Source organism: Marmota monax, unplaced genomic scaffold, assembly GCF_021218885.2.
Source record: "Marmota monax isolate L192 unplaced genomic scaffold, Marmota_monax_Labrador192_F-V1.1 WCK01_AAM20220418_F8-fsc00005, whole genome shotgun sequence".
In the NCBI taxonomy this organism is placed as follows: domain Eukaryota; kingdom Metazoa; phylum Chordata; class Mammalia; order Rodentia; family Sciuridae; genus Marmota; species Marmota monax.
The window spans coordinates 6,782,656-6,797,476 of NW_026692254.1; the positions used below are offsets into that span (position 1 = coordinate 6,782,656).

Here is a 14,821-nt window from a genome sequence, read left to right on the forward strand (position 1 = left end):
CGTGTTTACCCGCAGTGCATGGTGGGGCGGTCTCCTCGGGCAACCGAGACCCATCCGCTGCCCAGCGGCGAGGCGAAGAGGGCGGGTGAAGTGGCGGCAACATGCACCCGGCCCCCGCCTCGTCAGCACCCCTGGCGAGCCCCGACTACTACGAGAGGGTGGGCCATCTTCAGCATGGGCTACGGGACAGGTAGGGCGACCATGGGAGAGGGCGGGCAGTGGGCCCGCGCCTCTGAGGGTCTTCTGGATGCCCTGCCCTCTGTTCCTTACCATTTTCCCCTGCTTGCGGTTCACCTGGGCCCGGAGTCCGCCTGCGACGCCCCAGAGGCTCCGAGTGGAGCCTGGAGTTCAAAGTTTGCTAGAAATACCTCTAGTGTAAGTGGTGCGCGCTGAGAAAGGTGAGACACCCCTCCCCCTACAGAAACTAAAGCCGGGGACCCCCTTGAGGATGCGGCTGCGACTCTGGATTTGCCCATAAGTGAGAGTGGGAGTTCTCCTGCCTGTCACTCTCCATCAAGTCTTATGAATTTCTCTAGCCCCCTGCTACATGCCCCCCTCCTCACTCTCTCTTCAAATTGTCATCCGACCTTGACAGCTGCACTGCATCAATGATGACAGGTCCAGGAACGCAGGCTGGAGAGAGAGAGAGAGTGTTCGTCAAACATATGCCCTATTCAAATGCTGGAGACTTTTTTGGGGGGGAAGCTGGGCCTAGCTAGATATCCAGGAAAAAGACGAAATTTCTAGCAGGAGAAGTTCAGCTTCCAGAGGATTCGTATTGCCTTTGATTAAGACATGAAAGATGAGAACCATCCAAAACAGTTACATCTAAGAGTGCATAAAGAGGGAAAATTATGAAGCAATTGACTATTAATAACCAAATGAAAGATAAGTTGTTGGAAATCTTATTTAGCTACTAAATTAATTGGAGTTAGAAATCTCATTAGTTGACAAGAAAGGAAATAGATTTTTGGATCTCTTGATAAACAAAACGTTTAATGAGTATTAAAAGTTACAAAACCATTCTAGTAAACGGGAGAGCTGCGTATGTCACAATTCTAAAATGATAACAGTACAGTAATTACATGTAAGGTAAAGGCAGAAGTGATTTTGAAAATGAATTGCATTCATCTTATGCTGGATTTAATTTTTGTCAGTTATTTTACAGAGCCTCTACAACAGGCCTCCTTAATTGTCCTCATTATATTTTTATCTTCTTTTGAACATCCAATTTCTTCCTAACATACTGTCATTCACCTACTCCAGGATCTTCTTCATCTGCAAATCAAAAAAAAAAATTGTTCCCTATAGAACCTTCCCTGCCCCAACACATTTATTGCACTCTCAGCATTCCTATAGCACTCTTCATGGAGGCTTAAGTTCTTGTTGCCTAGACTAAGAATTCTAGGGGCACAGGAACCGTATCTAGCTGAATTTTCAGCTCACAGTAGAGGACCTGTGGCGAAGGAGGCCCTTGATAAATATTTGTTGAATTTATGAAAGAAATCCCGAAGTCAACCAGCTATGTCTAGGAGTTATGAATATCTTAAATAGAATTGAGCAGCCACATATTGTTACTAAATAATGACCATTTTCCAGCCAACCAGGTAGAATGGATCCTATGATATTTCCAAGATGATCTTAAGTGTCTGCATATACCTGATAATTAAAAAACAAGTTAACGTGTTTCAGTACATGTAAAGTGTTTTTTTGACTTCGTGTCTATTCTATTTGAAGGGTGGCTTAGCTATCCCAGGTTTTTAGTTATTTGTGTGTCTTAGCCAAATATTTGATCTTAAAATGTTACTGATTTAAATGGTTTTCTTTCTGAACTAAGTTAACTGTGAGTTATTTTTGCTTCCTATACTAGGAACACATGGCTGTTTATAGTCTTTATGGTACAATAACTGTGAAATGATTGCTCACTTTATGTTTAACACTTATTCCTTTAATTATTAAGCAAGGTGAGACTGTTGAAATTGAGAAATTCAAGTCAAATTTTATGGCCTATTCACACTTCTGCTTTTGGAATTCATGTTTTACTTATAATTTAGTACATATCTATTGCTGTGTGTATTCATTTTTCATTTGAAGAATCCATTACTAATTCTAATTAATACACAGTATACACAAAATAGAAGCAAATAACTTTAAATACATAGAAGGCTACAGTAAAAATGTGGAAATCCGAGTTCTAATCCATGACCAGTTTTGAGATCTTGAGCAGGTCATTTAGCCTTTCCGAACCTTGATTCTTTTCTAGAAATAAGGGGACTTGACTAATAGAGCCACATATTTTTTTTCTACTATAATGGGTTTGAAAGTTTTTTTTCAATTGTAAGCTATAATTTTGCAAAACAATACATAAAGAATATCATTGTCCATGTCCTATTTGAATGTTTGGGTGTACTTTTTCCTAAAAACCAATCCCATTGACCACAGGGTTCATTGTTTCTTAAAATTCTAGTAATTTCAAAGGTTGTAAGCTGGGAAGTAGTCACAGATGCTTAAATTCAGAAACTTCTGGAGAGTGGAAGATTAAAAAATAAGACAAAAAAACAAATGAACAACAACAAAAATACCCACCTTTTATTCTTTCTCAGCCCCTTTAGAGGAGGTCATTGAAATGTTACCTGATCTAATAATCATGCTTTTCCCTTGTAACTGCCATGTTTCAAGCCCAAGTCATCTTATCTGTATTCTCCCATAGATAGAATTTTATTATCTGAATGTTTTCCTGTGTTTATACACTATTTTCTTTTCATTGTGGTAAAAGTCAATAATTGAATCTAGAAGAGTCTAATGGAGTGACTTGTTATAGTATGTATACTGCCCTGCCCATAAACATGGTAGAAACATACGTAGATTCGACTCTTAGAATTATTGTATATAAAAACATCTTTTTAAAAGGCCCATTAATTAGTTCCAGTTTTTTCACTGCCAATATTTATTCAAGTGACATATCAAAATAGAAATTGATACAGATCTTAGTTGAATAAAGTTGAAGACAATGGAGAGTTGTGCTGTTGAAGCAAAAGGATGAAACTCAGACATATAAGGACTATCCAGCTGTGTAAAACTTCACAAGATCCAGATGAGGAAGGGGTATAATGGACTAAAAATGTGGACTATTTAAGTATCCCAGGACAGGATTCTGTAGTAGAAACTTAATATGTAGGAATTATAAGGTAATCCAACAATAGGCCTTTCCTTGTCTTTTTACTGGGATAACAATCTACTTTAAGTCTTACATCTAAAACAGATGCGAATGACTTAGCATTCAGAGGTGCTGCAGTATGGATGAGGGGTTTAGAAAATAGGCCAGTGATAAGATTAGCAGCATTTTTGCCTAAAATAGAGGACCAAGAGGTGTTTTTTAGTATGTGAAATGTTCTGATAGAGAGTGTGACCAGTAGGTATCTGCATCTACTTGAATAAAGGATAGGAAAAAAGAAGTTTTGCTTTCATTATTAAAAAGAACTTGTTGCTTGGGAGGTGATGGATTTCCAGAAATTGTGATCCTTTTTGACTAGATACCATGGATTAATTTTTTAAATTATTTAAAGTAAATTCAAGATTACAGAAAAGTTGGAAATGTGGGACAAAGACTTCCAATATTCCCCTTACCCAGATTCTTCAACTACTGCTTTTTTACATTTTCATTTTCTCTATCTACCTATCTAAAATCATTAGTCTTTTTGAAACCATTTGACAGATAGGATGCCCCATTACTCCTAAAATCTCTAGTGTGTATTTCCATAAAACAATGACACTTTCGTATATAATCACCATACAACCTTCCCAGTCAGGATTCATCCTTGATCTACCAGTCTACAGATTACCAGCAGATTTTACCAGTAGTCCTAACAATGTATGTTTTTCTTTTCTGGCCAAGGGTCTCATCCAGAAACCTGGATTACATTTTGTTTACCATGTCTCTTTAGCCTTTTCCAATCTGAAATGATTCCTCAGTTTTTCCCTTTTTCATGTTTTTGATAATTTCAAAGAGTTCAATATTTGCTCTAGAGAGTGACTCTCAAGCTGGATCCATCTGATGGCCTCATGAGCATACCACAGTCATTCATTTTTGTCAAGAATACCACAGAAATAAAGCATTGCATTGGAGGCACGGGGTCATAGATGCACTTAAAAGTCATTCTGGCCTACTAATTTAATGACAAATTGCCCATACTACCCAATTATTCATTCCTTTTAGTTATACATGACAGTTCATTCCTCATGATCAAAGTATTCAACTGATTTATGAAATCTTTGAAGGGGGAAAAGTGATTAATAAAAATTTCTAATGTTGAATTTGTCTTAATAGCCTTTAGTTAATGTTGAACCTGCCAAAAACCACCAGCCTCATGGTTTGGGCTACTGTTGCCACCTTTGCTACCCACTTTCTCCAGCTTCTTCCCCAGGCTTCCTCCTCTAGTTCACTGCCAGCACTCACCTGACCATCACAGATTAAGTCTATTAATAGGAGCTGACAGCTGGGCATGGTGGTGTATGCCTGTAATCCCAGCAGCTCAGGAGGCTGAGGCAAGAGGATTGCAAGTTCAAAGCCAGCCTCAGCAAAAGCAAGGCACTAAGCAACATCTGTAAGACTTTGTCTCTAAATAAAATGCAAAATAGGGCTGGGGATGCTCAGTGGTTGAATGCCCCTGAGTTCAATCCCCAGTATCCGCCACCCAAAAACATAGCTGACAAGTAATGGTGACATTACAAAGTTATAAAAAGATATTTCCTGAAATTTGAAGTGATAAGTGTTAAGCAGCTTGCTCTTCATCAAATGTGAAGCCAGATTTGCTTTTCAGAATCCTCTTCTGAATTCAGCCATTTGGCTATGCCCCAGCTTTGCTGGTTGGGAGCAGAGGAAGCTGCCAATCTTCAGTCCAAAGTGGATTTGGAGAAGAATGGTTGTCCAGGCCTATGTTCAAATGCTGCTGACTCAGAGAAAACTGGCCATATTTTACTGATTAATCTTCTTTGTTATCTGTCCTTCCCCTGATATGTCACCTGCCTTAGGACAGGGCCTTTGGCTTGCCATGTTAGTCTTCAGACTTAGAATAGTACCTGACTTAGCACAGGCATGCAAGAAATGCTTGCCAAATTAATGAACTTGCTTCCCAGCCTTTTTTCAGGATATGCTTTCCCCCGATTTTGAAAATCTTTTTGCTTCATATTTGTGTCTTTTGTTTTTTAGACTTCCCTGGTGAGTGGTAAATATTTTTGTGTCTTTGTATTTCAAACACATTTGGCATTTTCTTATTAGAAATACCAAGAGAAGTAGACTTTCAAAGTGATGTGATTTTGAAGATGATCATGGTCTAAATTTATCAGTTTATTATCAATGTAATGATTTATGCAATGTTTTCTTTTTATATAATAGTGAAAAGAAGAGGTTGGACCTGGAAAAGAAACTTTGTGAATATAATCAGTCTGATATATGCAGGTAAGAGATGATAGTGGTGACATTTTTCGAGCCAATTTACATATGATGCCATGACATCATATGTAAATATGATGTTTAAATTTTAAATCAAAATTTAAACCCTAATGTCATGAATTCTGTATTTATAATGATTTGAAGTGAATGCTGCAATTTAATGTAATCACTATCAATAAAGATTATTTTAATCATTTGGTATTTGTGTTATTTCAAGACTGTTTTGCATAAATATTTTAATGTGAGATACAGTATATAGTCTTATCTTTTTGATCACAATTTAAACATATTGAGCTTCTATAATGGTTAAGGCATATAACTATAATAGCCAAATTTGAAGAAAACTGCAATAGGCAGGATTACCTAGTATCTCGTTTGTTTATGGATATATGAGAATTACTATTAAAAGTATTATAAGCAGTAGGAAATATATATGTATGTGTGTATATATATGCATATACATGTAATATATGTTAAGAATAGATTTTTAATGTTTAATTTTATTAAACTTCATCCTTAAGCCAAATGGATAGCATTATCTCCTATATAATTCATATGAAGAATTTCTGACTATAATAGCATTAAACTTGTGATTTATCCATGCCACACTGAGTGAAAAATGAAAAGATCTCATCTAAAAAAAAGTCTAAGAATTCTTTAAAACCAAATCACCATTAAGTCCATTTATTTTCTTATCTTCAAAATTATTTTTTTATTTTAAAATTTAGTATTTCTAAGGTTTCCAGTCAAGGTAGACATCCTTGACTGAAAGAGATGACCATTCTCTCTGGAAAAGAGACCATAGGCTTGTCTTGTCTCTGGAAGAAATAGTATTGAGAATGTCATGACATCAAGAGTGGGCCCCAGTCTGAAGAGATCTGTGCAGTGCCATTTTTCTCACTGATGGTTACAGGGGCAGACAGAAGACAGAACACAGTCTGTTCTTGGGCAGCTTCTTGGTATGGTAGTATAGAAAAGTGAGTGTGAGAGAAGTATGTGGCTAGCTGAGGCTGATGCTATTAGGTTGCTGCAGCTGAGGGATTCTCTGTTGTCCCTCCATATTTCATTTTCATCATCTCTCTTCCCCCTTCCCCCAAATTCTGCACTAACTGAAACTTCAATATCTTAAGCACTATAAGATTTTTTTGTAGTATAGTGTAAGCAGCAGGCTCTATTGGCAAGTGCTTTAGTTCAGTTTGAGACTCTCCACTTCTTAGTCAAGTGACCTTGAGAGATTATTTCAATATTCTGTGACTACATCTGTCAAATGGGAATAGTGATACTTATGAGCACTCAATGAGTTAATATGTAAAGAGCCTTAAAACACTGACCCAGAGGTAGAGTCAATAATTTTATTTTTATTGTATTTTTGTTAATATCCTCATTATTTTTCCTATTTATTGCTTTTGTGCTTTTCAACATGCTGTTGCCTCTGCCTGGAATGTTTTCCTCTACATCTCTTCATTCTTGCTTTTCCTCAGTTTGGGTTTACTTTTGTTCATCTTTCAGGTCTTAGCTAAAAACTTATTTACACTGGGAAGGCCTCCCTGCCTCTTTCAACTAGGTCAGATTGCTTGGTCTAGAAAAATTTCTTTAGTTTGCCTCATAGCATTTATCACACTGTTTTTATTTGTTTTCTTGTTGACTGTAGCTGTATCTATGAATGATTACATGGATGGATGGATGACTTACTAATTTAATCAGCTTTGAAGGGTATTGGGTGGCAGAAGACATGGTTACTATTGTACTTACTCCAGGTAGACACTGGATACCACCACCAGCTTACTAATATGCTCGAGTATGAAAGACAGTATGTTAGGTTCTACCTCTATTACTGTCAAAAATATAGCAGCAATAAAAATAAACTTTTTATGCAGTAAGAAAAATGGAGACAGCCAACCATAGCCAGAGCATAGCATTATTAGCACAATAATTTCTTGAAAATTGTTGGTTTAGGTTTAAGGTCTATGATTAATTAATTTTGGAAACCTTCCCCCATCTTTGCAAATTGGTGTTTTAAGAATGAATATGTTTGTGACTTTTTAAACTATTTTTGCTTGATGAAAAAGTATTGAATAGTTTTTTGAGGCAACAGCATAAATGCTGCACAACCTGTGCTCTTTTATAATTTAAATATTTGTGAAGCATTAAGAATCAGAATTAGCAGTTTCGGTACCATGGAGAGTAATCTGTGGGTTTTTTTTTTTCACATAGTCCATATATTATTAGAGAATACTTTAATAATATTGTTGTAATGTCTAAAAATATTTTTTATGTTATCTAAATGAAGCTTTTCTGGTATTTAAAAATTTCTGCATTTTTTTGGATTATGGTTTATCATTTGATTCTGTTTCCATGTGAGCAAATAGTTTTAACATTGTTTTATAAAGATGTCAGGTTGTGTATCTTAAAATGGTCATGTAGATACCACTGTTAAAATCACATTTAATTTTGAGAAATAAATCCATATAAATCTTTATAATAAACACTATTATCATGTGTTCTTATATACATTTCTCAGGAGAGTTTTTGCCATGATGTAACCAACACAGTATCTTAGTGGCATCATATTAATTTTCTCTAAAAAATATATACATTCTGTCCTTTGGATTTTATTGTTTGGGTAAAATATCTTAGATTTGATTTTTTCATTAACAGTTTTATTAAAGAATACTCTTCTGCTTAGGTTGAGTCAAAGTCTAACTCTGTTGTTTTTACATCTTTTTTCAGAGTTAAGCTGAAATATGTAAAACTGAAGAAATACCTGAAGGAAATATGTGAATCTGAAAAGAAGGCTCGTACTCGAAACCAAGAATATTTAAAACGATTTGAGTGTGCTAAAGCTCATGTTGGACACTTTACCACAAATATAGAGAAGCTTCAAGAACTGAAGGTGATGTCTTGTTTTGTACTGTTTTGTAAAATCTTTTTTTTTTTTTTTTGTACTGGAGATTGAACCCAGGGGCACTTAACCCTGATCTTTTGTAGTATAGTGTATATTTTGTAATGTAGTGTAGTATACTGTGCCATGTCCCCAACCCTTTTATTATTTTATTTTGTTATTTTAAGACAGAGTTTTGCTAACTTACTAAGTTGCTGAGACTGGCTTTGAACTTGTGATCCTCCTGTTTCAGCCTCCCAAGCCACTGGGAATACAGGCTTACATCACTGCACTCAGCTAAAATCTTTTTCAGGTTAGTGGCAGTCACTATAATGTTCAGCTGTTTGTGTTGAAGACTAAGTATCAGCTTTTTCTGTAAATTACCACATGACCAATATTGATCTTAAACCTTTAAGTTATATTTTCTAATATTCCTACTATAGTTGAAGAATTAATGGAATATTTACAACATAGGCAAGGTCTCTAGTCAGTACAAGGTATAGGGTCTAACGTGGTATTTATTGAAGGAATTATTGAATGTGAGCAGCATTAGGGTTTCCTTTAGAAATTTCTTCCTTCTTAAAAAAAAATCCTTTTTATGTGGTCTGAGCTCTTTCAGGTCAAATGTGCACTTGGGAAGCCCTGAGGGGTGGAAATGGCCCTGAGGATTCTTTCATGCTCCTGGGCTATGTGACCCTGAGCAACTGATTTATGAGACCATCTCTGATTCGGGCTCCTTATTCTTCTCCAGTATTTGGCTTCCTGCTGCTCCACAAATTATGCTAAGTGTGGCAAGCCAGGAAAGAGGCATTCTTCCTTACTATTTTCCCTGATTAGGCATGTTACCCAAATTAACCAAATAAACACTAGTTACAGGAAAAATTGGCTTATGTATTTCCCTTTCTTTTTGCTCTAGCAGATTTTCACTAGCTTAATTTTATTGCAGAAATTTCAAATATACAGAAAAATCATAAAAGTTCTTTTAATGAGCACTTATGTATTATCTACTTAGATGCAACAATTTAAATATTGGCTATATTGCTTTTTGCATGCCATTTGTATTTTTTTTCTCTGAGCCATTGCAAGTCTGTTGCATATATCATGACACTTTTCTCCTGAGCACTGGAGTATGGATCTCCTGAAAATAAGGGTGGGCTCCTACATAATCATAATGCATTGTTATATAAGAAAACTAATAAGAATTCCATAATATGATTTAATATATATAGTTCATATTCAAATTTCTCCAGTTCTCCCAAAAAGTACCTTATATTTCCAGACTATAAGCCCACTATTATTTGTTGTATTGTTAGTTATTTTTTTAATTTTTTAAATCTGATTTTATCTCCTATGGCCTGCCACTTAACATTTTTTCTTTTTCCATGACATTGGGTATTTTGAAGGTAGGTCAGCTACTGACCATTGTGAATTTCCCCATTTTTACTGTAAATTGGAAATGTGGTTGAGACCAGCACTACCCAACTAAAATTTCTGCAGATAGAAATGTTCTATATCTATGCTAATGCTAATTCGATGGCCACTAGCCATATGCGGCTTCTGCGCCATTAAAATGTGGATCATGACACTGAGGACTATATTTTTAATTCTGTTAATTTTAATTAATTTAAGTAGTTACAAGCAATATTATACTTACCACAACATCCCATAAGGAGGCCCATGATATAAGATAGTCCCACCTGAGTGATGCTGACTTTGATCTTCTGGGTAAGATAGTGATCTCTAAATGTGATCTCTATTGTTCAGCTTTGTAAGTAGTAAATTATCTGTGGAGTGATGTTTTGGCATCACTGGACTATCGTGTTCATCACTAGAATTTTACCTAGTGATATTGGGATCTGTTAATAAATCTTGCCTGAATCAATTATTACAGTGGAGATTGTGAAATGATGATTTTTCTGTTTTTAATCTTCTGGTGGCTTACTTTTCTATAACAAAGAGCATTTTCTTCCCTCCCTCTATGTATTCTCTTTCTTTTTTTTTTAATATCACAGTGGACTTATGAATTCCTTAATCAGTATGTTATCAATTACTATAATTATTTTTTGTTGCTCCTGTTGTCCCAAACTTGGCCAGTGGGAGTCTGTTTTTAGGGTGCTGGTTATAGAACCAGCGTTTTGTGTATGCCAACTTCACGTCCTACCACTGAGCTACACTTCCAGCCAATGGGAGTCTCTTTAGATTGGCTCCTGTGTCCTTTTGACGAAACCCCTTAAATTCTAAGCCTTCTTTGCTTTAAATATAACAAGATATTTCAGGTTGCCTAATATTTTCCCTGTCTTAGAAATAGATATTGCCTTTTACCTAGAGAGCTATGGTTGCTCTAAGCAGGGAAGGGTGTTTAGCAACCAAGCTCTGGGGGTTAACTGTGCTCAATCCATAGCAAGTTTTAGCTACAGCACTTCAGTTTTGTCTCTTACTAGTATTCAAGTAGAATGCTTAAATTCCAAAAAACACTTTTTGGAGATTTCACAGAGAAAAGTGAGAAAAGTGTCTACCAGAGAAAAGTGGTAGACAAAACAGGGAATTTTTACCTTCCCAACTGAATAAAGGACATAATAGCAAATGTCCTCTTACTTTCATATTGTGGCTTATTTAAATATTGATTTCTCATTATAATCAAATGTGGATCAAGAAATTTCAAAGAATCATCATTTGTAAATATTTTCATATTGAGAATATTAGTTGTGAATAATAGGATAGGTAAAAAAGAATATATGATGAGCTACTAAAGGATATCGGTATAGGGCACCATTTTAAAGAAAAGAATGACAAATTGTATTCATAGAAATATGAAAAGCTTTATTCATAAACATGGTTCAAAAGTTGCATAAATGTTGCTTTTTGAATTTTGGATAACAAATGCCTTTTTAAAATAATTCTGCTAATGGCTTAAAAGAGCAGATCATGTAGCAGATCATGTGTGAAAGACAAGAGTTCTATGAAAAACTGTTCTTTAACCATCACCCTGAGTCTAAAGTCAAGTGCTTATTGTGTGTCCATAAAACTAGGCAGTGGTGTCAGCAACCCAGCCAGTGATACCAGTAGTTCAGTAGACTGGCCACTAAGCATAAGTTCAAGTAGGGGATGTTGGTCCTTTGTGTCTTCTCATTTCTTTCTGCTGCTTTTTTTCTATGCCAGTGCTGGTAGTGACCTTAGATATGATGGAACCACTTGTCTCCTGTTAATGCTTCTGCATTCAGGTATCAGATCTTTATCTTCTTTGTAGGCCAACCCCAGATAAATCGTAGGAGAATGGTGTCCATAGTGCTTTGCCCACACACCCCAAAGTGCCAGGGATATTTCCCCCTGAGAAGTGTACACTTAATGCAAATGAATTCCAAATTGGTAGAATTTCAGAAAGTGAAACAAAGTAAAACAGTGTGGGAGAGGTGGGTATTTTGCCCAAATTTTACTAAGATTTCTCCTTCTTTATAGAAATGGGATGGGTCCTCCTTAGTACCTATGTAATGTTAAATATTTTAAAATGGGATAAAAGCTGAAAAAGAGTTTCAATTGGTTTTATGAATCATAATGTTTTCTGGGGGCCTATAATAATTTTTAGGGCTTGCTAAAGATATTGATCTTTTTAAAATTGTTTTGAGAATATTGTGTGGCTGTGTTGCCACTTGTCAGACAGGTGAAGAGGCTGAATAAACTCAATGCAAGAATGTAAATTTTGCCAGGCACAGTGGCACACACCTGTAATCCAGGCAACTTGGGAGACTGAGGCAGGAGGATTGCAAGTTCAAAACCAGCCTCAGCAAAAGCGAGGTGCTAAGCAACTCAGTGAGACCCTGTCTCTAAATAAAATACAAAATAAGGCTGGGGATGTGGCTCAGTTGTCAAGTTCCATCCCTGGTAAACGCACCCCCCCCTCCCCCAGAAAAAAAAAGCGAGAATGTAAATTTTAGTATTAATAGTGCTAGAAGATTATGTCTTTCACTTCCTCATTCTGCTCCCCAGAATGCTTTTATAGAGGGGACCTCAGTTGGTTCTAACTTAGAGCAGTTTTTCCCAGGTGCCCTTTGTCCTTGTCTCAGATTGGGTTCTCCCTAAGCAAACCCAGAGATAATGACTATAAGTGGTTTATTTGTAAGATGAAGAAACATCAGTAGGCAAATGAGAGAAGTGAGGCAGGGGAGTTGACAGGGTATGTTACTGAGCCAACTTTCACAGTAGGCACTAAAGCTTAAGCATACAGGGAAATTGGCAAGTGGTTGGAAGCATTTGGGATATGTATACAGTAGCTCCTGAGCAGCATGGATTGAGAATTGATAGGTGGAGGTACAGGGAGTAGGGAGCCAACCATATGCTCCTGTGAGCAGAGCAGCCTCCCCAGGTTCTGAGGAGGCACAGAGACCCAAATACTGGAAGTTGGGAGCACCCAGAAAGGTCCCAGGGACAGGTGTAGAGCATTGCAAACATCTGCTTAACTTCCCTCACAACAGCAGTGCCATGCATGGAGCTGACACATCAGGGCATTCAAGAAGGGTCCCCTTACTGGGTGAGAGTTATCATCTTGTTACATTTCTCCCCTGCCTGAAGTGCTGTTTCGGTATTTTTAGGACAAACCCTAGATGCTGATCTCTGCCTGCATACAGCCCATCTAGCCTTAGTCTTGCATATAAACACACATGTATGTGTGCTCTCCTTCTGCCTCTCCTTGTTTCTCTCTCTTACACAAGTATACAGATGTGTACAATTTTCTGCCTCCTTTCTCCCTGACATGTCCCCATCTCCTTATTCCCATTTCTGTCTCTCCCTTTCATCTCTTCCCTATATCTGTCTCCTTGCCTCTCCCTACACTCAATACCCCACCTCTTTCTCCCCGGGGTCCTCTAGCTTGTTCACCTCCATATCTTCCCACTGTTTCTCTACATCTTTTATCTCCTGTACACATGTGTACTTGCTTTCTCTCACACTCTCTCTAACATGCACATATGTACACACTCATACTTACTCACATGCATCCTCAGTACTTTAAACCTGCTGAACAATTTAGATTTCTTTGAAATTTTCACATTATCTTATAACCGTTTTTCAACTAGAAGGCCTTTATGCCCTGACCTGCCTTAAGTCTGTGTCATAATTAGTAAGCACTTCCTTCATGGTATTATAATTGTTTACATGTCTGCTTTCCCATTTTGCAATAAGATCCTTGTCTTGTTATTTCAATGCTCTCAAATGTCTGACCCAGAATATGGCATGCAGTAAGCACTCAGTAAGCATTGAGATTCCCCCCTTGACTGAAAGTTAATTCCACCATATTTTTTGTCTTTTTCTCTTATGGACCATGAACAGCTATGAAAGAATTAATGTGGAATTGATTATACCAAATGTTATACCTTCCCAGGAAGCATTTTTGCTTAATAGCAGAGACATCATGAAAATATGTCACTATTAAAAGCTGTGATTCTCCTTGAAAATTCTGTCATTAGGTTATCTGTGCTGATAGGGGATAAAATTTGAGAACAGTTCTCTTGAGTGCTCATTCAGATTTCTACTAAACATTATGGCAGACATTGTGGGCAGGTCACGACATTCAGACTCCTGAAGGACAAGATCTGTAGCAAATCCTATACTTTATCAACTAGTATGTCATCCCTGTTAATATATATTAATTGAATAAATAAATGTCCCCCCAAATCTTTTGGTAAAAGTTCACCATCTAGAAGGAAGCAGGGAAGAAAAAAACTGTGAATTATAGTCTCATATTTTGTATTCACCCAAGAATCAATTCAACTTACTTAATAAAACCCATTTTTTCAACTGTAATATGAGGAGGCAGGGCCAGCTGATCTTAAATATCTATTCAATTCAACTATTCACTTTTCTATAATTGAGAATTACTGTACAATCCCAAGGACCAAGTGAAACAAGGAAGCTTGGGAAAAAAAGATAGTGGTGGCATCATCAGGCAAACAACAGTGTGACAAAAGAAAATAGAGGAGGGAAAGTAAGAATATAGAAAGAAGAAGGAAGCAAAAAGGAAAATGGGATGGTCACAGAGACATATATATCCCAGTGATTTGAAACATCTGCAAGAACATTCATCTCCTCTTCCCATGTTCCCAGCTTATTGTTAACAGATTTTTGTAATTAAGCTAAAATAAATTGTGCAGTGAGGTACTAAATGGGAAGATCCTTTTAATGTTTAGGTGGCAGCATCAAGCCAATATCATGAAGCAGTACAGTAATGAGAAGAGTGAGTTACCAGGTGGGCTAATTCAATGCTCTTAGGTTTATTAAAATAGCTTTCATTTCCCAGGTTGAGGGCAAATATGAGGGGATTATCCTTTCAGGAATCAGACAGTGCTACTGGAGCATGGGTTGTTTAGCCCATGAAGCAACAAATTTGACCATGAAAAGTTTAGGTCATGTGGCAGGAAGGGGACAGGAATACATTCCAAACCCTGATGTATTGTGAAAATAGAAGAAACACAGAGGGCCTGATTGGAGAAGAAATT

The 14,821-nt window shown here is 36.8% G+C and overlaps 1 protein-coding gene across 1 annotated transcript in view; it reads left to right on the plus strand.

Annotated features, from left to right (window-relative positions):
* Kiz (kizuna centrosomal protein) overlaps positions 1–14,821 on the plus strand; it is a 126,908-nt gene continuing 112,087 nt past the window's right edge. The window contains exons 1-3 of the mRNA XM_046435098.2: positions 1–190; positions 5,396–5,458; positions 8,183–8,345. Coding sequence (XP_046291054.1) covers positions 102–190; positions 5,396–5,458; positions 8,183–8,345 — 315 coding nt within the window. The 5' untranslated portion in view covers positions 1–101. The remainder of the gene's footprint in view (positions 191–5,395; positions 5,459–8,182; positions 8,346–14,821) is intronic.